The sequence below is a fragment of the Lates calcarifer genome, unplaced genomic scaffold (assembly GCF_001640805.2).
Source record: "Lates calcarifer isolate ASB-BC8 unplaced genomic scaffold, TLL_Latcal_v3 scaffold_20_43, whole genome shotgun sequence".
Classification (NCBI taxonomy): domain Eukaryota; kingdom Metazoa; phylum Chordata; class Actinopteri; family Centropomidae; genus Lates; species Lates calcarifer.
The window spans coordinates 200607-222774 of record NW_026118149.1 but is presented as its reverse complement, the minus strand read 5'-3'; the positions used below and the strand labels follow the sequence as shown (position 1 = coordinate 222774).

General features: G+C 48.9%; 2 protein-coding genes across 7 annotated transcripts; both read right to left on the bottom strand.

Moving 5' to 3' along the window:
- Positions 1 to 1067: 1067 nt before the first annotated feature.
- On the bottom strand, positions 1068 to 15792 carry ccdc180 (coiled-coil domain containing 180). Of its 5 annotated transcripts, none has more exons than XM_018693139.2 (36): positions 15556 to 15792; positions 15091 to 15173; positions 10772 to 10863; positions 10553 to 10662; positions 10321 to 10440; positions 10005 to 10115; positions 9773 to 9868; positions 9520 to 9683; positions 9331 to 9438; positions 9101 to 9180; positions 8911 to 8999; positions 8718 to 8837; positions 8246 to 8419; positions 8038 to 8153; positions 7688 to 7814; positions 7137 to 7191; positions 6933 to 7045; positions 6484 to 6823; positions 5494 to 5674; positions 5269 to 5415; positions 4827 to 4971; positions 4606 to 4722; positions 4391 to 4468; positions 4206 to 4283; positions 3925 to 4079; positions 3786 to 3853; positions 3663 to 3711; positions 3344 to 3418; positions 3196 to 3262; positions 2885 to 3020; positions 2620 to 2780; positions 2419 to 2544; positions 2246 to 2342; positions 2013 to 2076; positions 1705 to 1834; positions 1068 to 1573 (listed from the first exon to the last, which is right to left on the bottom strand). In XM_018693139.2, exons 1-36 carry the CDS (start codon positions 15613 to 15615, stop codon positions 1445 to 1447), a joined length of 4161 nt encoding a protein of 1386 aa, XP_018548655.1. In that variant the 5' UTR covers positions 15616 to 15792; the 3' UTR covers positions 1068 to 1444. The 5 variants fall into 5 exon arrangements, 4 of the variants coding, with proteins under 4 accessions (XP_018548655.1, XP_050925442.1, XP_050925443.1 ...); XM_051069485.1 differs by having other exon boundaries at positions 2677 to 2780; XM_051069486.1 differs by having other exon boundaries at positions 8802 to 8837.
- Positions 15793 to 15894: 102 nt separating this feature from the next.
- card9 (caspase recruitment domain family, member 9) lies at positions 15895 to 22050 on the bottom strand. 2 transcript variants are annotated; one of them, XM_051069488.1, is made up of 15 exons: positions 21806 to 22050; positions 20952 to 21234; positions 20774 to 20907; positions 20458 to 20527; positions 19967 to 20104; positions 19759 to 19877; positions 19254 to 19460; positions 19096 to 19179; positions 18785 to 19012; positions 18473 to 18598; positions 18200 to 18388; positions 17210 to 17258; positions 16985 to 17115; positions 16536 to 16594; positions 15895 to 16455 (listed from the first exon to the last, which is right to left on the bottom strand). In XM_051069488.1, the coding sequence occupies exons 3-15, from the start codon at positions 20885 to 20887 to the stop codon at positions 16362 to 16364; spliced, it is 1608 nt and encodes a 535-aa protein (XP_050925445.1). In that variant the 5' UTR covers positions 20888 to 20907; positions 20952 to 21234; positions 21806 to 22050; the 3' UTR covers positions 15895 to 16361. The 2 variants fall into 2 exon arrangements, with proteins under 2 accessions (XP_050925445.1, XP_050925446.1); XM_051069489.1 differs by lacking the exon at positions 19254 to 19460 and having other exon boundaries at positions 20774 to 21234.
- Positions 22051 to 22168: the final 118 nt, after the last annotated feature.

Below are 22168 nucleotides of genomic sequence, written 5' to 3'. Positions count from 1 at the left end.
TGTGTCAAAAACATTTTGAAGTTTAATTTGTCGTTCTGTTACTAAAACACTAAATGGACTTCATGTGAAACAAACTGCTATAAACAGGAACATTAGCAGAGTGGTCACTACTACTGATGTGAGGAGCAGCCATATTGAATTCTTAAGTTCAGGAGTTTGTGTCACTGAGTCCCGGAACCTGTTGGACCAGTCCAGGGGGGAGATCCCAGCTCGTGTCTTTCAGGAATCTGGAGGAGTTGACTACAATCTGTCTGTAGTTAATCAGCTGCAGTGAAGGAGAGTAACTAAGTACATTTACTCAAGTACAGAACTGAAGTACACTTTCTGGGTACTTGTACTTTACTTGAGTAATTCCATGTTTGTACTTGTACTTCATCACATTTCAGAATAAAAGCTTTAGTTACTAAAAAGACTCTAGTGAATAAAACTGAATATAATCAGCAGATAAACTGAACAGGAAAGTTACATTCTGCCACATGAGTACATTTACTTTAAGTAGAATCTGATGCTGATTCTTTTGTAATCTGACTAAAAACCTGAGTGCAGGACTTTACTTCCACACTGTGTAACAGCAGCTCATCAGCACGACTGTAAACGTCTTTTCATCCATAGAACTGAATCAGATTTTATAAAACGTCTGAGTGTAAAATCAGATAAACTGTCAGACGTAAAAACAGAATAAAAGAAAAAGTCAGAGAATAATAAACTCACTCAGTGTGTTGGCGTCAGTCAAAGCAGCGACCGTGATCTGGATCAGATGAAGACTGTTTCCTGGTAGAAGAAGTACAAAGTCTGAAGCAGTTCCACAGAAATACCCCCCACCCCCTGCCAGCTCACCTGACCTGTTTTAGGTTTCTGTGGAACTGACTTCAGACCAGTTTGGAGGAGGAGGAGGAGAGAGGAGAGGAGCAGAGGAGGAGGAGGAGAGAGGAGAGGAGCAGAGGAGGAGGAGGAGAGGAGAGGAGCAGAGGAGGAGGAGGAGAGAGGAGAGGAGCAGAGGAGGAGGAGGAGAGGAGAGGAGCAGAGGAGGAGGAGGAGAGGAGAGGAGCAGCAGAGGAGGAGGAGGAGAGAGGAGAGGAGCAGAGGAGGAGGAGGAGAGAGGAGAGGAGCAGAGGAGGAGGAGGAGGTTTTCAAAGTCCCTTTATTAAACCACTTTGCTAAACAACACTGGCAAAGTTAGAAAAAAACATGTGAGCGAAAAAAAAACAAAACAAAAACAAGACTGTCTTCAGGGTATCAGGATCTGAACCAACCCATGCAGACACCGAACATCCTCCTGGTTGGACACAAAAATTTACATACCTACATAGGTCAGAGGTCAAAGGTCAGAGGTCAAGGGTCCGGCACCTGCTGCTGGACGAGTACAAATAAAACACCTGCAGGAGTTTCTTCTTCTTCTGTGGTTTATTAACAAACATCACAGCTGGTGACATCACAGTGTGTGTCAGTGTGTGTGTGTCAGTGTGTGTATCTGTTGTCTCCAGTGTGTGTTCCAGCTCTGTATTTCTCTCAGTTGTCTTCGTTTGTCGCTGTTTGAACGTAACAACTCCGACCTGATCAGCTGCTCGAACCGCTGAGACACACAAACACACACACACACGCACACACAGAGACAGAGACACGCACACACACAAATTAATATACAAATTAGGTGAACACATATTTTTTGTCTGTGTGTGTCTGTGTGTGTGTGTGTATGTGTACCTTCACAGCAGTGTCTCTCTGCTCTATAACAGTCAGATGTCCCAGGGTGCACCTGGATGTGGTGATGGTTGCTGTTGTTGCAGAGGACGGAGGGTCAGCAGAGGACAGGTACGAGACACCAGGCCAGGTCCTGACACGCGCGCACGCACGCACGCACACACACACACACACACACACACACACACACAGTGTGTATTGTTACACACTTTTAGAAATCTACAAAAGCTTTTATTGTGAAGGAGCAACAGTTCTGTTTGACTATCTCTGACCTGCTGACATCACAGCTGTGACATCAGCTCAGATGTTACCTCCTTCCTGTGCAGGTTCCTGGTTCAGCTCCTGTCTCCATGGTAACAATGGTTTCCTCGGTTTCTATGGAAACAAATATGAAGACTGAAGGATATGAAGAGGTCAAAGGTCAAAGGTCAAACAGGTAGGTGTGTGTGAGCAGATGTTGGTCCAGGTGTTGTGTTCAGGTGCTGATAGTTCCCACATGAAGACATTCAGGTGGAGGTCAGGTGATCGGTCAGGTGGAGGTTACCTGTAGGTGTGAGCAGGTCATCCAGCTGATGGAGCAGCTTCTCTGTCAGAGATGCCAGTGATGTCACAAACTCCTCCCCCCGGGCTCGCACACACTCCTACACAACAAAAACACACACACAGGGTCAGACAGGTGCTGCTGTGGAAAGGTGCGTGGCTGACTCCTCCTCTCACCTGCAGCTCCAGGTGTGAGCAGCAGGTGGCGCTGTGCAGATGCTGCTGCCGGAGCTCCTCTCTGCTGATCAGTGTCTGCAGTTCGTCGTCTCTGAGTGATGCTCGCAGCTCGCCCACGTTCACCACCTGACAACCAGAGAGACACTGTGACACGTTCACCTGGACAGACTCACCTGGACAACTCGGTCCTCAGGTACAAACCTTCTCCTGCTCGCTGGTTGCCACCGTCTCCTCCAGCCTCTGTCTGACTCCACCCACCTCCTCCATTAGCTCCGCCCTCTGCCGTCGCTCATGGTTACTGATCAGAACTGAAGATGCCGAACACACCAGGTCCTGGAAGACAGACAGCTGGTCCACCAGGTCTGAGAGACAGACAGGTAGAGAGAGACAGAGAGAGAGAGACAGGTAGAGTGTATAGTTGTTTGTGTGTGTGTGTGTGTGTGTGTGTGTGTGTGTGTGTGTGTACCCTCTCTGCTCGTGCTCAGAAACCTCCTGGCCTGTTCCTGGTATCCCAGCAGCCTTTGCTGCGTGCTGTCAGCCCATTGGTCCAGAGAGTCAGGAAGTAGCTGGAACCTGCCGAGACGCTCGCTCCGATAAAACTCCTGAAGGACGACATGGAGACGAGTCACAGGTCTGATCGGAGGTCAGGTGACTGAGCTGTCCCTCACCCCATCAGGACCAGAGTCAGACTCCTGTGTTGTAGAGTCCAGTCCTCTACAGGTTTACTATGAAAACCAGATCCACATGGGTCTGATCCTGACCCCCCGAGACAGTTACCTCTGCAGCCAGCAGCAGGACGTCATTGGTTCTCCACAGCACAGAGTTCACAGAGGACAGGAAGGACCTGAAACACACACACATCAGACCAGGTCCACATCAGACCAGGTCCACATCAGACCAGGTCAGATTATCAGGATGGACTCACTGTGGGTTCTGGTCTGTTTCTGGTTTGGGTCCAAAAATCTGGAACCTCCTCTCAGTCCTGATGGACCTGCAGCCCCTGACACACACACACACACACACACAGGTTTAGGAACTGGTGTAATAATCACTGTAGCCACTAGATGTCAGTCAACAGGACAACGTGCGGCCGCTTCAGTCTGACTGAGAACTGGTGGAACCTGGTCTAGGTCTGATCTGGGTCCAGTCTCAGATTCTGAACCTGACATCTGAAGACCCCCCTCCAGGCCCAGAATCAGTCTGGTACTGGTTCACATTATATTAGTGTGTGTGTGTGTGTGTACCTCAGTACAGACTCAGTGGACCTGTGAGGACGCTGGACCGGACTCTGACCTGCAGACACAGACTGTGGTCAGACCAACAGGATCAGGAGTAGAACAGTCAGACCTGGTCAGACAGGTGTTTACCTGCAGCTGTTCTCTCTCTCTCCTCGGTCTCTGCTGGTCCTGCTGAACCCTCCTGGATCAGACTGAACCTGATGAGGACAGAGGGACAGTCAGCTCCTCAGCACCATCAGCTCCGTCAGTCAGAGGATTCAGATCATACCTGTTCAGGGACCTGATGACGCCCACTACAGGATCATCCAGGAGGTCCACACCTGTCCTGCTTGGCTGCAGTAAACCGGGAGGTGGACCAGACTGGACCTGCTTCCTGGACTGAGGACGAGCTGACGGAGCAAGACCCACCTGCAGGGCCGGGTCCTCAACACACAAATAACAGACTCGTTTAGTCCACAAGGACCCGAGGTAGACTGTAAACTGCAGGTGGTCCAGAGTAGACCAGCTGGTTCCCATGTGGACTACAGTAGTCTAGAGGAGGTAACCTACCAAGTCCAGGTACTGACTCCGCCTCCTCAGGTCCTCACTGACTGATGACAGGAAACAACACACCTGGTCTGGACTCACCTGCAGACAGATAGAGAGAAGAGGAACAGGTTTTACAGCTGGATCTAACAGTACTACTACAGTACAACTACAGTACAACTACAGTACTATAGTAGTTCAGTGTGTACCTGTGTGTTCTCCATCATGTTCTTCACTTCTTTCAACCAGCTGCTGATCACTGACTGTTGCTGATTACTGCTGGCTGCCTGGAGAGAGACAGACAGGTACAGACAGAGACAGAGAGACAGACAGGTACAGATAGAGACAGACAGACAGACAGGTACAGATAGAGACAGACTGGTACGTACAGGCAGACAGACAGGTCAGACAGACAGACAGGTACCTCAGCCTTGATGTGAACCTGGGAGCTGCTGATCATTTTCTGGATCTTCTCCATGAATTTCACCTCAGACTTCAGGAAGTTGAGTTTCTCCTCGAACCGACCTGACACCTCCCTCACCTGACGGAGAGGAGCAGGTAAACATCACCTCCACACTGCTGCAGTGTGATGGAGCAGGTCCACCTGTGAAACCTGAAGTCACTGTTGGACATTAAATGTCTCACCTGCTGTAAACTCTTGGACTCAAACGCCTCCAGCTCGGAGCAGATGGACTCCTCTGTCACACTGATCTGTCTGGTCTCGTCCTTCAGCCTCCTCTGAAACATCTTCACCTCCTGAGGAGCAAAATCACCACCTTCACTGAACAGCCTGAGGAGGAGAAAACACACAGCTCTAGGTTTAAGATTTTAACTTGTTTCAGGTGAGTTCTCCAGGTGTGTCAGGTGTTTCAGGTGTCTCAGGTGTGTCAGGTGTCTCAGGTATTTCAGGTGTGTCAGGTGTGTCAGGTGTCTCAGGTGTCTCAGGTGTTTCAGGTGTGTCAGGTGTTGCAGGTGTTTCAGGTGTCTCAGGTGTTTCAGGTGTGTCAGGTATTGCAGGTTTCTCAGGTTTCTCAGGTGTCTCAGGTGTTGCAGGTGTCTCAGGTACTTCAGGTGTGTCAGGTGTTACCTGAAGGAGTTGAGGAGCTGTGTTGTTCTGTGTCTGACCTCCTCCAGTCTGGTCTGAACCATCTGTCTGTAGCTGGCTTGGTAGCGCTGGGTATGTTTGATGTGTTGATCCAGACAGTCCTGCAGGGTGGAGCTCACAGCCTCCAGACTGCAGACAGACAGAGACCTGTGATCAGAGACTCGTCAGGGCTTCACCTCAGTCAGCTGACCGCAGACTGGTCGTTACCGTCGGCTGCTGTCAACCGTCAGGACGTTGTCCTCCATGTTGGACAGAGTGACGGTGAACTCCTGGTTCCTCCTGCTGATGGAGGTCTGCAGCTCCTGGAGCTCCGTCCTGCAGGAGGTCAACACATCCAGCACCTCCTCACAGTGAACGTCCACACGCTGCCGGTGGAGCTGCAGCTCAGCTACAACACAGAGACAGAGTCTGAAGAACCAAAGAGATAGTCTGAGTGATCTTCACTCTGTTTACCAACAGGACAAACAGGTCTTAGCTCTGAGCTAATGCTAACATCAGCACGTTCACTTGCTGCAAGACTGAACTGCTATAAACTGTAATGTTAGCAGAGTGTTCACTACTATCGATGTGAGGAGCAGCCATCTTGAATTCTTATGCTTGGGTTGCTATGACTTTCCAACTTCAGGGGGTGTTCAGGTTCAAACATCTGACTGGAAATTAAGAAATTCAGACTTCAGAGAAGGAACTTGAATGCAGCATCAGTGTAGGAGCCAAAGTTTTGATTTATCAGTTCTAATACTTCTTTAGTTTTTTGAGTTTACCCCATCTAGTGGCCGGGAGCCAGGGACGGACACTGATAAAGATGCTACCTGCAGGGTGTGGCAGCCACAGACGATGTCTATCCCTGTCTTTTATTTCATCAGAGAATCTTTAGTTTATCTTTAGAATTCTTATTCTTAGTCAAGCTTTGGCATTTTGAATACTGTGTTGATTTATAATTTTTATTAAATATACATTTTTTGGACGTCCTTTTGTGGACTTCAGATTCTTTTTGTGTGGAGCTAAAGACTCAGCCACCACAGTGGTTATTAAATAGAACAACAGACCAGGAATAACCACCACAGTCAGTGTCAGGCTGCTGATGTACCTGTTTTTAGCTAAACGTTAGCATCATGGCTTCGTCATGTCTGTCACACAGATGATCAGTCTCTGATCTGCCCCCTACTGGACAAACTCTGTGATACATGTGTGTGTTACCCAGGCGGGGTTGGTAGATGTGGGTCTGGATGTGTTGGGGGTTCAGCTGCAGCAGTTGGAGCTCCTGCTCCGAACACGCTGCTTCCTTCCTGTCCGTCACCATGGCGACGGCCAAGCCAAGGACATCAGGGAAACTCCGCTCCAGATGATCGAGGAACAAAGTTCGAGTCCGGCTCAGAGCGCGTGTCAACAGCTCCACAGGAAATAGGGTCAGGTGTGTTTCCTGCTGCAGGTTGGGGGTGGGGCATCTGAAGGCGGGGCCAGTGTAGACCACGCCCCTCAATGATGTAAACTCCACAGAGCTACTGATGTCACAGAGATCCAGCAGAGAAGACTCCGACTACACACACACACACAGATACACACACACAGACAGACACACACACACACATGATCTACCTGGATCAATAAGTGGATCATTGTTTATCAGATATTGATCAGAGCTTCACCTCAGTCAGCCAATCCTGACGGGGCTGGGCGGGGTCAGTACCACTCTGACAGCTGATAGGACGATTCTCCTTCACCTCCTCTGGTCTCTGAGTCTCACCTTCAACGTCAGTCTCTGAACAGACAGACGGGTTAGACTGAGAGAGGGAGACAGGTACACACACACACAGGGACAGACAGACAGACAGACATCTACAGGGACTGACCGGGGTCTGTGGTGTTGGTAGGTGACAGGTGGAGGTTCTGCAGTTCTTCTGGACTCTGAGGAGGAAGATGATTTTTTCAGTGACTCATCAATAATTTGACTGATCCTGAAACCAGGAAGTCAGTTAGCATGTTAGCATGTTAGCACTTGTCAGTGTGTTTCTGGTTAAATGTCTGAAATAAGGTCTGTGGTTTTAACACAAGCTCAAGACATTTTCAGGTTTTATTCTCCGACATAAAATGGGTCAGTAAATCCCCCACTCCTGATGTTTGAAGCTTTTACGTGTCTTAAAAAAGGCGGTTGCTAACGAGTGTCTAAATGAGACTACAGAGGTTGTCGGGGACGTTAACATGAAAACCCATCTACTCACCAGTCCACCTTTACAGCCTCGTTGTGTTTCTACTCACGCTCTTTCAAACTCTCACTAACTTTCTAAGAAGAAAGGCTTTTGTAGAAGAGCTCAGAGCTAAATGAAATGACCAGTTGGAAGCTTAGTGGTGGAGACGTTGACGTCATGTGACCGTGGGGGGAGGTTGGTGTTGCCGTGGTTACCGGTGTGTAGGTGTGTCCGAGTCGGTAGAAGGAGCTGAGGCTGCTGCTGTAGGAGAGGAGCTCCTCCAGGAGAAGAGAGGGGAGACGATCCAACGCCTCCCACTGATCAGAGACGCACTGTCTGCAGCTACACATATACACACACAGACACACACACACACACACACACACACAGGTCAGTTTAACAGCTGTGTGTGCTGCTCCACCAGCTGGCTGCTGTGTTTATAACTGACTGCAGATCAGTGTTTTCTGTTGATGTGAACAGCAGGTGTTCCACCTGAGGGGCTGATCCCTGCACTGACAATGTGACCTCAGTGTTAGTATTAGTATCAGCCTGTGTCCTGACTCACCTGTGTTTGACGTCCTGCAGGTAGAGGACTGCTCTGTCCAGAGACGTCTTCAGAGCGTCCTCGCTGCTCTCCTGACGGAGCCCGCCCAACAGGTCGTCCAGGCGCACCTTTTTCCTCTGACAACACAGCAGCAAAGCATGATGGGAGATGCTCCTACCCTCACAAGCCCCGCCCCCTCTCGGGTGAGGTAACTGAGTAAAAGACGCACCTGTAGGTGTCGTTGCTGCGAGTGTCGCAGGTCATCCAGGTGTCTCTGGACTTCTTCTTCTCTGCTCTGTAACCTGCAGTTGTGAGTCTCCCATAGCAACGCTGCTGCTCGCATCACAACAAACACACACCTGCTGAGGCTGCGAGCGTGACGGGACACAGAATCACTGCACACCTGTACACAGAGAGACAGACAGGTAGAAAGAAAGAGAGACAGGTAGAGAGAAAGACAGGTGGAAAGAAAGAGAGACAAGTGGAGACAGACAGGTAGAGAGAGAGACAGATGGAGAGACAGACAGGTAGAAAGAAAGAGAGACAGGTGGAGAGAGAGACAAGTAGAGAGAAAGACAGGTGGAGAGACAGACAGGTAGAGAAACAGACAGGTGGAGAGACAGACAGATAGAGAAACAGACAGGTGGAGAGACAGACAGGTAGAGAGAGAGAGGTCATAAACTGATCAGTGTGTGACTGACGTCTAAAGCAGCCAATCGCTCTTCATCCTGACGCTGGTTTCGTCCAATCAGCGGGAGGAGCTGAGAGCTGACGATGTCATTCACCTCCTCCTCCGACAGCTGCAGAGCTGAGAGCGCCTCCTGCAGGAGGAGACGACAGTCAACAACCTGGACTCCACACAGGAAACACAGCAGCTGACAGGTGAGACTTTACCTTACAGAGCTCCACCTCAGACAGTCCATTCTGCCACACCTGTTCATAACAACACCGCAGCTGATGGAGGGAGTCAGCGTGAACACTGTCTGCACAAACACACACACAGACACACACACACTCTCTGAGTGACTTCCTGTTTCCCTCCTGATAATGTTGACGTTAACATCAGAGAAATGAGGACAGGTACCGATCTGTTGATTGACAGCAGACAGCTGGTTGAACCAATCAGAGACCAGAGCAGTGGAGCAGGTGGGCGGGACCAGAGAGCTAAAACACAGAGACTGGCCGTGATTGGACAAGCAGCACTGAAGGTCAGATACCAACACGACACAGAGGACGACTGAACCAGAGACAGAGTTCAGTCCAGGTCCAGGCTGAGACCTAGACCAGACCGAGTTCTGAGGTCTGTGCAGTTACCTGATCCTGTTGATGAGGTCCTGACGTTGTTCTGTCAGATCTCGCTGAGTTTGTTTCATCTGCTGAACTGAGATCAGCTGCTGATCCTCATCCCTGCTGCAGAGACTCCTACAACACAGACACCACTGATCCTGAACCAGTTCTGTTAGGACCTGTCTATGACCTGTTAGGACCTGTTCCTACTCATACCTGAAGCGGTCTATGACCTTGTTGACCCTGCTCCTCCTCCAGCGGCTCAGACAGTCCTCCCAGTGCAGACGGAGGAGCGACTCCTGCTGCAGGTTCTCCTCCTGGAGGAGCAGCAGCAGGCGAGCTGCGCTGCGACGGTTCGCCAGCAGAGACTGATTCAGCATCTGACACACAGGACAGAGGTCAGAGGTCAGAGGCCAGAGGTTAGAGGTTAGAGGACAGATGTTAGAGGACAGAGGTTGCAGTCTCTTACTGTGGCCTCAGTGTGGATCAGTCTGTGGACGTCAGGTGGAAGCAGGAAGCTGATCTTCTCCAGCAGGTAGCAGTATTTCTTGAGCACAGCTCTGATCTGCAGAGAAACAGGCTCTATCACTGATCCTAGTTCTGTTTCACTCAGACTCAGTTAGTTCAGGTCAGAGTGGATCAGACTCAGACTCAGAGTCAGTCTCTCTGTGTTTATATTAAACTGTGGTTTATTCTCTGACCTCATCTGTTCTCTGAGCCTCAGATTCAGTCAGTCTGTGGGTCAGCTCCATGATTCTGGTCTTCTTCAGCTTCACCTCCTTCTCCACCTGCTCCCAGAGACCACACACCTCCTACACCACACCACACCAACGACACGACACAACACGACAAGACACAACGACACGATGCAACACAAGACACAACAACATAACGAGACATGACACGACACAACACTGTTACTGATACTGAAGCTCACAAGCTGATTTAAAGTGTTAAAGAATCTAACCTAACAAGCTGAGTGTCACAGACAGGTGTGTTCCAGGTGTTCATGTTTACCTGCAGATCCAGGTGTTCCATCTGTTCCATTCTGTCCCTCAAGGTGTCCAATTTGAGGTCCACCTCCTGCAGGAAGGACAGCAGCTCCTGACTGATGGTCCTCACCTGAGTCTCACACACCTGACAGGATGACACATAAATCAGATCGAGTCCACAGGTGTGTTATACCTGCATGTATACCACCTCAGGTGTGTTATACCTGTGTATACCACCTCAGGTGTGTATAGTCTACCTGGGTCAGTTGCATCAGTTCAGTATCGAACCGTTTCATAGCTTCTTTATGTTTTTCTAGTTTTTTCATCGTCAGGCGTTCGATGATGTCAGAGCTCAGACGATCGACCACTGAAAGAGAGAGAGACAGGAGCTGCTCCATGATTGGCTGAGACATTAAACGCCACCTGACCTCTGACCTCGCTCAGTTTGTGTCAGTGCAACTCAACATGATACGAACCCACGGTGTCAGGAAGTCTGATGACATCATCAATGTCATCATCATCATCATCCACCTGCTGCTGCTCCCTGCTGGACGATGAACACAACAACCTGAGAGACAGACAGACACAGAGAGAGAGAGAGAGAGAGAGAGAGAGAGAGAGAGAGAGAGAGAGAGAGAGATTTTTGTTTGCTGTTCAAACATCTATATTCCCTGTGATCCTGTGGAAGCTGAACTCCAGCCTCAGTCTTCACGTTGAGCTTCCACAGGGTCACAGCGTCAGTAATCAGCCCACCCTGTAGTTTGTCTCTACGAGTCAGGTAGATTGACATTTTGGCTTCACCAATTAAAAAGTTCAGAAGTTGACACTTTGCTTTTTCTGTTTTCTTAAAACCAACTCCACAAATAAAATCAGGGGCAGTAAAAACAACACCAAACAGGTTAAAAACACGAGTTAAAACGTTAAAAATCTCTGCCAGTCTCCTGCACTCAGTAAAAACATGAAAGATGTTTTCAGTCAATCCACAGAATGGGCACTCATTCACAACACTGGGATCAATAACAGATAAAAAGGCATTGGTTGCAATAGCACCATGTAAAATCCTCCACTGGAGATCTCCGGTTCTCTTTTTCACAGGAGGTTTATAAAGTGTTCTCCACTGTGGGCTCAGCCCGCCCAGCCTCTCAGTCCACACACACTCTGCTCTGTCACACAGCCGTGTTTTGAAAATAGTTTTTACACAACTTGTGTACAGAGTTTTTTTGTCGGCCTTGTGCAGGCTTAGTGTTTTTTTGTCAGTGCGCTTCAGTAGGGGGCCGCTGAGCTCTATGAACCCAGGGCACAGGTGGATCTCTGGGTACGGGTCTGTGGGGTCCGGCTCAGCTTCTCCCCTGCTGTGTTTGAGGAGCAGGACTCTGTCCTTCTCTGTCAGCCTCTTCTTCCAGAGCTCCAGGCTCCTCTGCGTCAGACGGACAGAGCGCAGTCCCAGCACAGAGCTCAGAGCTGGGCTGTCCATGAGCGCCGGTCCTGCTGCTTCTACCAGCTGCTTCAGGCAAAACATTTTTGAGCTGCACAGCGCCCCCATCAGCCCAGGCACGGTGCTGCAGCACATGTCCAGTTTGGCTCCACAGATTAAAGGCTCCTTCAACAACCAGTACAGAGAGTCACACTTTAAAAACTTAGAATCAGTTAAAAACAGAGCAGCATCCAGCCCCAGGTTATTAACACGCCTGAGTATGCAGCTGGCCACGTCTCTCCACACCAGATCCTCAGGTCCAGTCAGATACCTCTGAATAAACTGGAGCCTGAAGGTGGCTGTCCTGCTGGCCTCCCTCTAAAAGACATCTGTGTGTGGATCCTCCTCCACTTAGCCAGTTTATTATCCACTTTCTCTATGATGTTCTCCCAGTTTTTCTTTTCGATGTCGCTGTTTCCTATATAAACACCAAGATATTTTAAACCCCCCCTTTTCCATGTGAGGCTCTGAGGGAGAACAGGGAGGCCCTCACGCCACTCACCAACAGCAAGGGCTTCACTCTTCCTCCAGTTCACCCTCGCAGCCGACACAACAGAAAACTTCTCAATCACAGAGTTTACAACACACACGTCTTGTTGATCTTTGATAAAAACAACAACATCGTCAGCGTAAGCAGATAAAACCACACTGCTGTTAAAACCAGGTAAAATCAGGCCTCGAACAGATGACCTTATCTTTTGTAGGAGGGGTTCCAGGGAGAGTGCATAGAGCATCCCAGACAGAGCACAGCCCTGCCGGACGCCTCTATGCCTCTAAAAGGAGCACACAGACCACCATTAAACTTCAGCACACTCTCAATGTCACTGTACAACACCTTGATCTTTGCTATGAGACCAGCGCTGAACCCAACCCTCTCCATGACCTTCCAGAGGAAGCCGTGTTCAACGCGGTCAAAAGCCTTTTCCTGATCTAATGAGATCAATCCAGTGTTAGAGTTAGGGTTAGGGTTAGAACCCTAATGAACCCTAATGAACTGGAGACCTCCAAAACGTCCCGAATGAGGTAGATATTATCTACCATAAACCTGCCGGGCACACAGTACGTCTGGTCCCGGTGGAGGATCTGCTCCATGGTTCCTCTCAGCCGATTGGCCAGAGCTTTGGACAGAATCTTGTAGTCGGTGCAGAGGAGAGAGACAGGACGCCAGTTCCTGATATCCTGTAAGTTGCCTTTCTTGGGCAGGAGGGTGATGATGGCTCTGCGACATGACAGAGGCAGTGACCCTGACACCAGGCTCTCATTAAAAACATCTAAAATGTCATGAGCCAAGATGTCCCAGAAGGCTTTGTAAAACTCTACAGTGAGGCCGTCGATGCCTGGAGCCTTTCGCCCCTGCATACTCTGCAGAGCAGTGTACAGCTCAGGTAGAGTCAGTGGGCTGTCGAGTTGTGAGTTAGCCTCACTGGACACCTGAGGAAGTCCACCACAGACCTCCTCCATCAGTTCCTCATTTCCCTTAAACTCACTTTTAAACAAAGAGGTATAAAAGTCAACAGCCCTTCTCCTTATCAGGCCTGGCTCTGTCAGCTCTTGTCCCGTCTCAGAGAGTAGAGAGTGGATCTGTCTCCTCTGCCCTTGTCTCTTCTCTAGTCCAAAGTAGAAACTCGATGGAGCATCCATCTCTGTGATGTTCTGAACCCGGGACCGGACCAGTGCACCCTGTACTTTAGTGTCCAGCAGGTTGGCTAATGCCATCTTTTTAGTCTTGAGGATTTCAATATATCCTCGATTTCCTGTGGAGTCACTCACACACTCGAGATCCACAATATCAGTCTCCAGATCTCTGATAGATCTGGAGATGTCTTGTGTGACATTGAGCGTGTGCTGCTGACATAAAAGTTTAATTTGAACCTTTCCATGGTCCCACCACTGCCTCAGACTGACAAACTCCTTTTTCTTCTGTCTAAAATTATTCCAAAACCAGCTTAAAGCCTCTTTGAAAGGTTTGTCGACAGTTAAAACAGAGTTAAAATGCCAATAGGCGCTTTTATGTAAAATGTTTCTGATAAAAACGTTACATAAAACCAAGGAATGATCCGTAAAACCAACTGGTAAAATCCTACACATTTTAACAGCACTGATTCTGTGCTTAAAAACAACTCACCTACAGCCTCACCTGCCTCTTCCACCTCACCTGGTTCACCTACCTCTTCTAGTTCACCTGCTCTCCTCACCACTCACCTCAGTGCTCTTTGCAGCCTGGCTCTGCATCTCTGCAGCCTGTTGTTTCTCTGCAGCTCCTGCATCTTTCCCTCGCCCCGCGGCACCGGTCACCGCAGCCGCACGCCGCGCCGCCGGAACGGGTCGGCTGACGGCAGCAGCAGTGGCGGCAGCCACCGCCTGCCCCGCCGCCGGAGCAGATGGCCTAGTGGCAGCCACACCCAGGCAGGCAGGGGGGCCATGGTTAGGACAGGCCTTGATTAAATGTCCCTCTTCACCACATCCAAAGCATTTCACAGAGGATGATGTTGCAAACAGAATATAATCAAAGTCGTCCACACAGACTCGGAAGCGGTAATCAAACTCTTCATCCTTGTTGTTGAGCAGCATGAAGAGCTGCCTGCGGTGAGACACCACGTGTCTCAGCAGGGGAGACTTACAGCCTGATAACACCTTCCTTATCGGAGACACCACCCTCCCATGTCTCGATAGTTCTTTTATCAGGAACTCATCACTTATAAAAGGTGGCACGTTTGACAAAGTGATTTTTGTGGCCGGCTGCGTCAGTGGGATCACCGGCTCAAACATCCCATTCACCGTGATGCCTGTCTCCACCAACCTGTTCACCTGTTCTACCTTTTCCAGGAACAGAACCACCGCGCTGTTCATACGGGCAGCGGATTCACAGAGCCGTGCCCGATTATTTCCCCCACAGCCAGTGCTACCTCCTCCACACTGCACGGAGAGCCAGCTCCGGGTTTAATACCGTGCTTCCTGTCAGCCTGGAGGAGGCGCTGCTGGACGCCATGCTCAGCTCCTCAGAGCGAGGCTGACAAACAAAGGACAAACAAACAAACACTAAACTAACTGAGAGAAACCAACCACAGCAAAACTAAACTAACACACCTGCATTCATCAACACACACCACCAAAAATAATACAGGAAAAAGAAACAGAAAGAGAGAAAATACATATATATATATAAATTTCATCCAACTCCTCCACTCACACTCCAAGACACACTCACTCAGAGAGAGAGAGAGAGAGAGAGAGAGAGAGAGAGAGAGAGACAGAGAGAGAGAGAGGGAGAGAGAGAGAGAGAGAGAGAGAGAGAGAGAGAGAGAGAGACTATCTCTCTACCTGCTGGTGCTGCAGTGTGTGTTGTTGTCCTCAGCAGACTGACAGTCTGTCTGTCCAGCGAGCAGAGACCTGGACAGCTGAGCCTACAAACAAACAAACAAACACATTAAGACCACATCGGTATAGTCACCAATAATCAATCAGTTTGATTGGAATCTGTTGTCAGCTGGTCAGACCACTGGAAAACAAAACTTTATTTAAAACACAGACGCTAAGCCAAGACCAGGACGAGGACCAGGACCAGGGCTGTCTGGAGGTTAACCTGGTGAAAATCTGCAGAACTAACATCTGAACTAAAACCAGGTTCTGGGTCACAGTTTAAATTCACTGATGGCGGGAAGTAAAATGGCCGCCAACAGGCTCCAGAGTTTCCTGAGAACCTTCATGTTGTCCACCTGACCTTAAACACCTGTCACCTGCTGGTCTGACCCGGGTTAACGCCGTCATTCTGTGTGTTTGACCCACCTGAGCGTCAAACAGCTGCCGGTACACCTTCCCGCTCGGTACCTCTCTGCTCTCACACATGCTAACGGTAATTAGCCGACTGCTAACGGGTCCGGATCACCGGGACCGGAACGGGGGTTCGGGGTGTTCTGCTGAGCGGTCTCCGGTGTCTGAGTTAAACTCCGTCTGTCGGTGTAAAGTCCGTTAAACTCTCCGTTAAACCGTCGCTTCCTGCCTCTGAACGTTTCTCCGTCACCATGACAACGAAACGCTTTGCGACGTTCATGGTCCGTGGAGAAAATCGTACATTCTGAACCCACAGTAAAGTGACGACACTTCACAGAAAAACCACAACAGGAGTTGATTAGATCAGATGTTTTATTAAAGATCAAACAGACACGTGTTTGTAATCAATTAAACTCTGATCAGTTCTAATAATAATCTCACGACAGAAGATATATATATTAACACGGTTTATACTGAGATACTTTAAGTGCAGTAGGATTTCCTTTAATAGGTATTTATGCTGGCCTTGGTCCTGTCTGTTATTAAATTTCTATCTTTTTTTCAACAAATGACAGCAACAACAAATCCTTGGGTTGAGACAGATGATACAATACTCTGACATGGCAATGTTGAATGAATTTAGCATTTTAGAAGCTATCTTGTTTTATATTAAGCTGTGTAGTTTGCCTTTTCTTTGTCAAATTGTTACAGAGTGGTGTTTTACTGCAGTAAAGGATCTGACTTCAACAGGTGTGAACAGGTAATAAACAGGGAACAGGAAGTAAAAACTGTGATGTTTGATCGGGTGATCTCAGGTGAGCTCAGTCGGAGTCAGTGATGTCGCTGCCGCTGCTGTCGTCAAGGTTACCAGCTGTAAACTCCTTACAGATTAACTTTGACCTCAGGGCTCGCTTCCTGTCGTCATGGAAACAAAAACACGCTGACACCTGGAGACAGACGTTACCTGTCTAACTTTTCAATGAATCTCTGCTCACCTGCGATAGAAGAAGTTTGGACGACCTCTGGAGGTGAGACAGTCGTCTGTCTGCTTCTCCTGCAGAGAGATAGAGACAGGTGAGAGAGAAATAGGTAGAGAGAGAGAGAGACAGGTGAGAGAGAGAGACAGGAGGAGAGAGAGAGACAGGTGAATAGAGAGAGACAGGTGAGAGAAAGAGACAGGTGAATAGAGAGAGACAGGTTAGAGAAAGAGACAGGTGAGAGAAAGAGACAGGTGAATAGAGAGAGACAGGTGAGAGAGAGAGACAGGAGGAGAGAGACAGGTGAAGAGAGAGAGACAGGTGAAAGAAAGAGACAGGTAGAGAGAGAGAGAGACAGGTGAGAGAAAGACAGGAGGAGAGAGAGAGACAGGTGAAGAGAGAGACAGATGAGAGAGAGACAGGTGAATAGAGAGAGACAGGTGAGAGAGAAACCTCAAGTGTATTACCCATGATGCAGCAGTGCTGGGCATCGGCTCAGACTCTGTGGCGCCTCCTGGAGGAGATCTGTGCTGCTGCAGCGCCACTGCCGCCTCCTTGTTCTCCCCCGATGTCCTGCTGTGAACCTCCTCACCGTCTCCTGATCACAGAGTCACATGACACGGTTCAGTATGACAGCAGAGTCACATGACTCTGTTGGATACCACAGTAGGGTCACATGACACAACTCTGACCTTTCTCTGGCGACTCCTCCTCTTCCTCACTGGTCACACTTCTCTCCCACTGAGAGAGATCGCCATCGTTATTACATCATCATTACATCATCATTACATCAGTACATGAATACAGAGCTGCAGGACTGATCCTACAACCAGGAAGTAAGTTAGCATGTTAGCACTTCCTGTTCCCTTGGCAGTGTGTTTCTGGTTAAAGGTCTGAAATAAGGTCTGTGGCTTTATTTATTTTATTTCTCCAGGTTTTATTCCTTTGGCTTGTTGTGGAGGGAACCAGGCTGATGACCTGAACACATCGTCCCTGCAGGACTGTAGGAGCTGATACAATCCCTGAACTATGATGGTTCCTGGTTCTCAGTGTGGCTCTCCAGCTGTTCTTAGATCAGTGACTCAGACTGTTTACAGGAGGAATGACGAGTCCTTTGTTTAAATATCAAATAATATCCAACAAGTTAAAGTCAGAACTTTAACGAGCACGAGTGCTTGGCCGCCGGCATTGAATAGAATCAATAGGTTCAATAGATTCAGATTCATTAAAGCTGCTCTATAAGTTTGTAACAAATGATTCATTCCCCGACTTCCTCTAACTCCTTGTAGACTGATTTCTATGTAAAGGGTTCAGGTCCAGTTTTCAGGATGTTCGTTCCCAAGTGCCCCACCACAATAAAAGTCTGTATTATTCACCGCTACAGCTCTTTCCTGTGTTACTGTGGTTTAACTGCTAATGCTTTGTAACGTTATCTTTCCTTCCATGGACAGATGGGTAGCTAGCGGTGCTGACTGGATAACCCTGATAATTCCTTCATCTGCCAACAAACCAACAGTGGATCCCTGCAGTGAAGCTAAGCTACAGCTAGCTGGCTAATACACTGGCTGCAGTTCACTGAGCAGCCACAGGGGTCAGTAATGAGACAGCTGCATACAGAACCTTTGAAACGCTGCTGAACCTGGTCCCTGCTCCTCCATACTCCTCCTCCTCCTTCTCCTCACCTGGTGGGTGTTACAGGTGAGTCTGCGGAGGCGTGTCCTCAGCTGTAGCTCCTCCCCCTGTGACTTCAGCAGGAGGAGCTCCAGCCTATCAGATTGCTCGGTGAGCTGTCTGACCTGCTCCCTGTACTGATCCTTCTCCTGCAGGAGCTGCCGCGCCTCCTCTTGCTGCTCCGCCCGAGATGCCAGAGCCTGAAATGATCAGGAGGTCAGACCATAACAGACTCCTCTCCTCTCTTCCTCTCCTCCTCTCCTCCTCACCCTTCTCCTCCTCACCTTGTCTCTCTCTCTGATCACCTCCTCCAGCTGTCTGAGGGTTTGTTTGTTTCGTTGACGGTACATCCGGGTGTCTCCCTTCAGCTGAGTGCAGCACAGCTCCAGCTCCTCCTTCTCCTCCACACTCTGAAAACAAACACAGCCTGTCCTGATCTGAGAGGCTTTTATTGTTAAAGGATCTGTGTACTTCCTGTGATCAGCAGGAGGAAATGACTCCTGATTTAACTCTGATGGTTCAGATTTTTCTTACTTATTCTCCTCCCTCCTCACCCCTCCGTCCTCCTCACCCCCACCCTCCCTCCTCCTCCTCACCCTAGCTCTCTGCTCCTCCGCCCTGTGGAGTTCTCTCCTCAGTCTGAACACTGTAGCGAGGAGGTTCATCTGAGGAGGTGCTGGACTCTCCTCCTTCTTCTCCTCCTTCTTCTCCTGTTTTTTCTCCTCCTTCTTCTCCTCCTGTTTCTCCTCCTGTTTCTCCTCTTTCTGCTCCTCCAGTCTGTTGGGGTGGAAGAAGGTCTCTGTGGGCAGAGCCAGACTCCTGCTCTGGAGACACAGTTTAACGTGTTAACGTAGATGTCATGTGACCGCAGTGGAGCAGTGTTATTGGTCAGAATCTGTGACTTCACCTCCTGCAGTGGCCTCAGCGTTCGTCGTCTCAGCAGCCGAGTCTGACTCTCAGCTCGCAGCACCGTGTGCTTCAGACGCTCCACCTACACACACACAGAGGTCAGAGGTCAGAGGTCAGGTCGGCTTTCTGTCCGGGTCATCAGGGGCGTCAGCTGACCTCGATCTGCAGGTCTCTGTTGGCCAGCAGGGCATTGCTCTTCTCCTGGTTCAGGGCGTTGATGTCGGCCATCAGGCTGTAGTTGTGATCTCGGAGCTGCTTCACCTCCTCGTTCAGCCGCTCCCGCTCCTCCCGAACCTTCTGCAGCCGCTCCGTCAGCTTCCTCAGCTCATGGTCCCTGAGCTGCTGCTGCCGAGACCACGCCTCCTGGAGACCACCACAGACCAACAGAGACCAACAGAGACCAACAGAGACCGACAGACCACCACAGAGACCGACACAGACCGACACAGACCACCACAGACCGACACAGACCACCACAGACCAACAGAGACCGACACAGACCACCACAGACCAACAGAGACCGACACAGACCGACACAGACCACCACAGACCAACAGAGACCGACAAACCGACACAGACCACCACAGACCAACACCAATCAGCTGACCTGTACAGACTCGCCCATCAGCACAGAACTGTCTAACCTTGTTGCTATGCTGACCTGTTCCTTGGCGACAGAGCAGGCCTGTTGGCGGCGCCTCCTCTCGTCCTGCAGCGCCCTCTGCAGGCGGCTCAGCTCCGACATCAAGAATTGAGTCAGACCAGATTCTCCTGCTGTATCTGAACAGAGAGACAGACAGACAGGTAACACACAGACAGGTAGACAGACAGGCAGACAGGTAGACAGGTAGAGAGACAGGTAGACAGACCGATGAGGATGCTAAAGGTCTTGTTGGGCTCCTTCCCGGTGATTTGACTGTACAGTTGAGGATAATCCAGCTCCAGACTCTCCAGGAAGGCTGTGTAACCTTTGACCCCTGTCCTCTGCAGGATGTCCAGCAGAGCTCCTGGAAAGGTCAAAGGTCACAATAAAGGTCAGGGGTCAGACAGTCTGAGGAGACCTGATGAGAACACTGTGAGATGGGAAGGCCGTCCAAGACCTGATCCAACTGAAGACTTCCACCTGAGTGACTTGTGTGTGGCTTCGACATGACCCAGAAGAATAACCTGTGACTAGGACACAGCCTGGGTGACTAGGACGTGACATCAGAGACTCTGATATGAACTGGGAACTGTCCAACTCGACCTACATGATCCAGATTACTTGGACAGGACCTGGGACACTCGGATGTGATCTGAGTGACTCAGACATGAACTCAGTGACAAATATATGAGGAGCGACCGGATCTGAGTTTCTTACCAACTTTTCTCCTCCTGATGATGAGGCTTGGATCGTTGAAGAGCTGCTCCTCATCCTCGGCACTGATCACCTGACATCAACCACAAAACAACCAATCAGAGAAGAAGGAGCAGGAGTGGGACGAGCTGCAAGGGAGGGATACCAGACACCAGCAAAGAGGAGCAGAAGGGGGAACAGCAGGAGTACCTGAGATTGTATAGCCAAAATAAGGAGTAACTGAAGGAGCAGGTGTAGCAGCAGCTGGAGGAGGAGAAAGAGGAGGAGCAGGAGGAGCAGGAGGAGGAGGGGGAAGAGGAGCAGGAGGAGGAGAAGGTACCTGACACTGTCGGAGGTAGGGAGTGATTCTTGAAGGTTCAATGGTTTTGATGAGCAGCATCCTGAAATCATCCAACTGCAGCCAGCAGAGGTCGTCCTCACACACTCCCTCCATCACTACACTGAGTACACACTGAGTACACACTGAGTACACACTGAGTACACACTGAGTACACACTACACACAGTAAACTCTCAGAACACAGTCTTGTTTCCTGTTGCTGTCTGTCTCTCTCTCTCTGTCTGTCTCTCTCTCTGTCTCTGTCTGTGTCTGTCTCTCTCTCTGTCTCTGTCTCTCTCTCTGTCTCTGTCTGTCTCTCTCTCTCTCTGTCTCTGTCTCTCTATGTTGTTTCTGTGTTTTCTGAGGAAAAAGTAGTTTCTCTCACTTCCTGTTTTCAGTCAGTCTCCACCCTCTGACTGGCACTGACACTGTTCATCCTCCAATCACGTCTCACCTGTTCAGCTGTTAACACACAGGTGAAGTAAAACAGTCGAATGAAGAGGAAACACTGAAGAATCATTAACCAAAGAGAAGTGACATTGGACTGAATCTGTTTGTAAAGTCATTATTTTATAACCAGTGATGGAAAGTAACTAAGTACATTTACCCAAATACTTTGAGCTCCGAGAGAGATACTCTGCAGATTCAGATTATCAAAACAACTCATAACAAAGAAATTATGTTATTACTGATTATTTCACTGCACCAATACTTTTACCGCTGGTACTTAAAAGTATAATTCGAGGCTTGTACTTCTGAAATTTAAACAAAGCAAGTTTGAATGTAGGATTTATGTAAAATATTTGAGCACTTCTTCAAACCAGGCTGTAAAAATACTGCGATACAGAACATAAGAGTGTGTAAACACAAACCTAATCAATCAGTCAAGAAAATAATCAGATTAATACATAATGAGAGTAATCTACACATTAACAGTTAAAATAATCTGATATAATAAAATACTCAGAGTACTTTTAATCCTTTCAGTGTATGTTCATTTACTTATTTAAAACTTTAAATGCAGGACTTTTACCTGTGCTGAAGTATTTTCAGTTTTATTACTTTTACTGAGGAACAGATCAAAGTTCTTCCTTCACATAATGAACTGCGTTAAAATCCTTCTGTTTACTGTTTGAAACTGATAGAAAGAGGAAGAGATGAAGATTAGAGAAGTCAGAGTGATTCAGAGAAACTGGAAACAATTTCACTCTGATTCCTGGAAAGTTTCATCAAACTGAACTGAAACCAAACGATGAAAAAGAGGAAAGAGCGAGAGTCCTCACAGAAACCTCAGTCCTCACAGTCTACAGAAATCACACAGTCCTCACAAAAACCACAGTCCTCACAAAACCTCACAGTCCAGAGTCCTCACTTTTCAGGTCTAACACTAAACAGT

What these genes read in the sequence shown, in the direction of transcription:
- ccdc180 (XM_018693139.2), bottom strand. Translation starts at nt 15,615, where the DNA reads ATGTGTGAGAGCAGAGAGGTACCGAGCGGGAAGGTGTACCGGCAGCTG. An exon ending in AACTGATGCAACTGACCCAG is followed by an intron (nt 10,441 to 10,552) that starts GTAGACTATACA and finishes TCATCCTGTCAG; the next exon opens with GTGTGTGAGACTCAGGTGAG. An exon ending in GAGAGAGAGAACAGCTGCAG is followed by an intron (nt 3,712 to 3,785) that starts GTAAACACCTGT and finishes CTGTGTCTGCAG; the next exon opens with GTCAGAGTCCGGTCCAGCGT.
- card9 (XM_051069488.1), bottom strand. Translation starts at nt 20,887, where the DNA reads ATGGAGGGAGTGTGTGAGGACGACCTCTGCTGGCTGCAGTTGGATGAT. An exon ending in ACAGAGACCTGCAGATCGAG is followed by an intron (nt 19,180 to 19,253) that starts GTCAGCTGACGC and finishes GTGTGTGTGTAG; the next exon opens with GTGGAGCGTCTGAAGCACAC. An exon ending in TGATCAGAGAGAGAGACAAG is followed by an intron (nt 18,389 to 18,472) that starts GTGAGGAGGAGA and finishes TGATCATTTCAG; the next exon opens with GCTCTGGCATCTCGGGCGGA.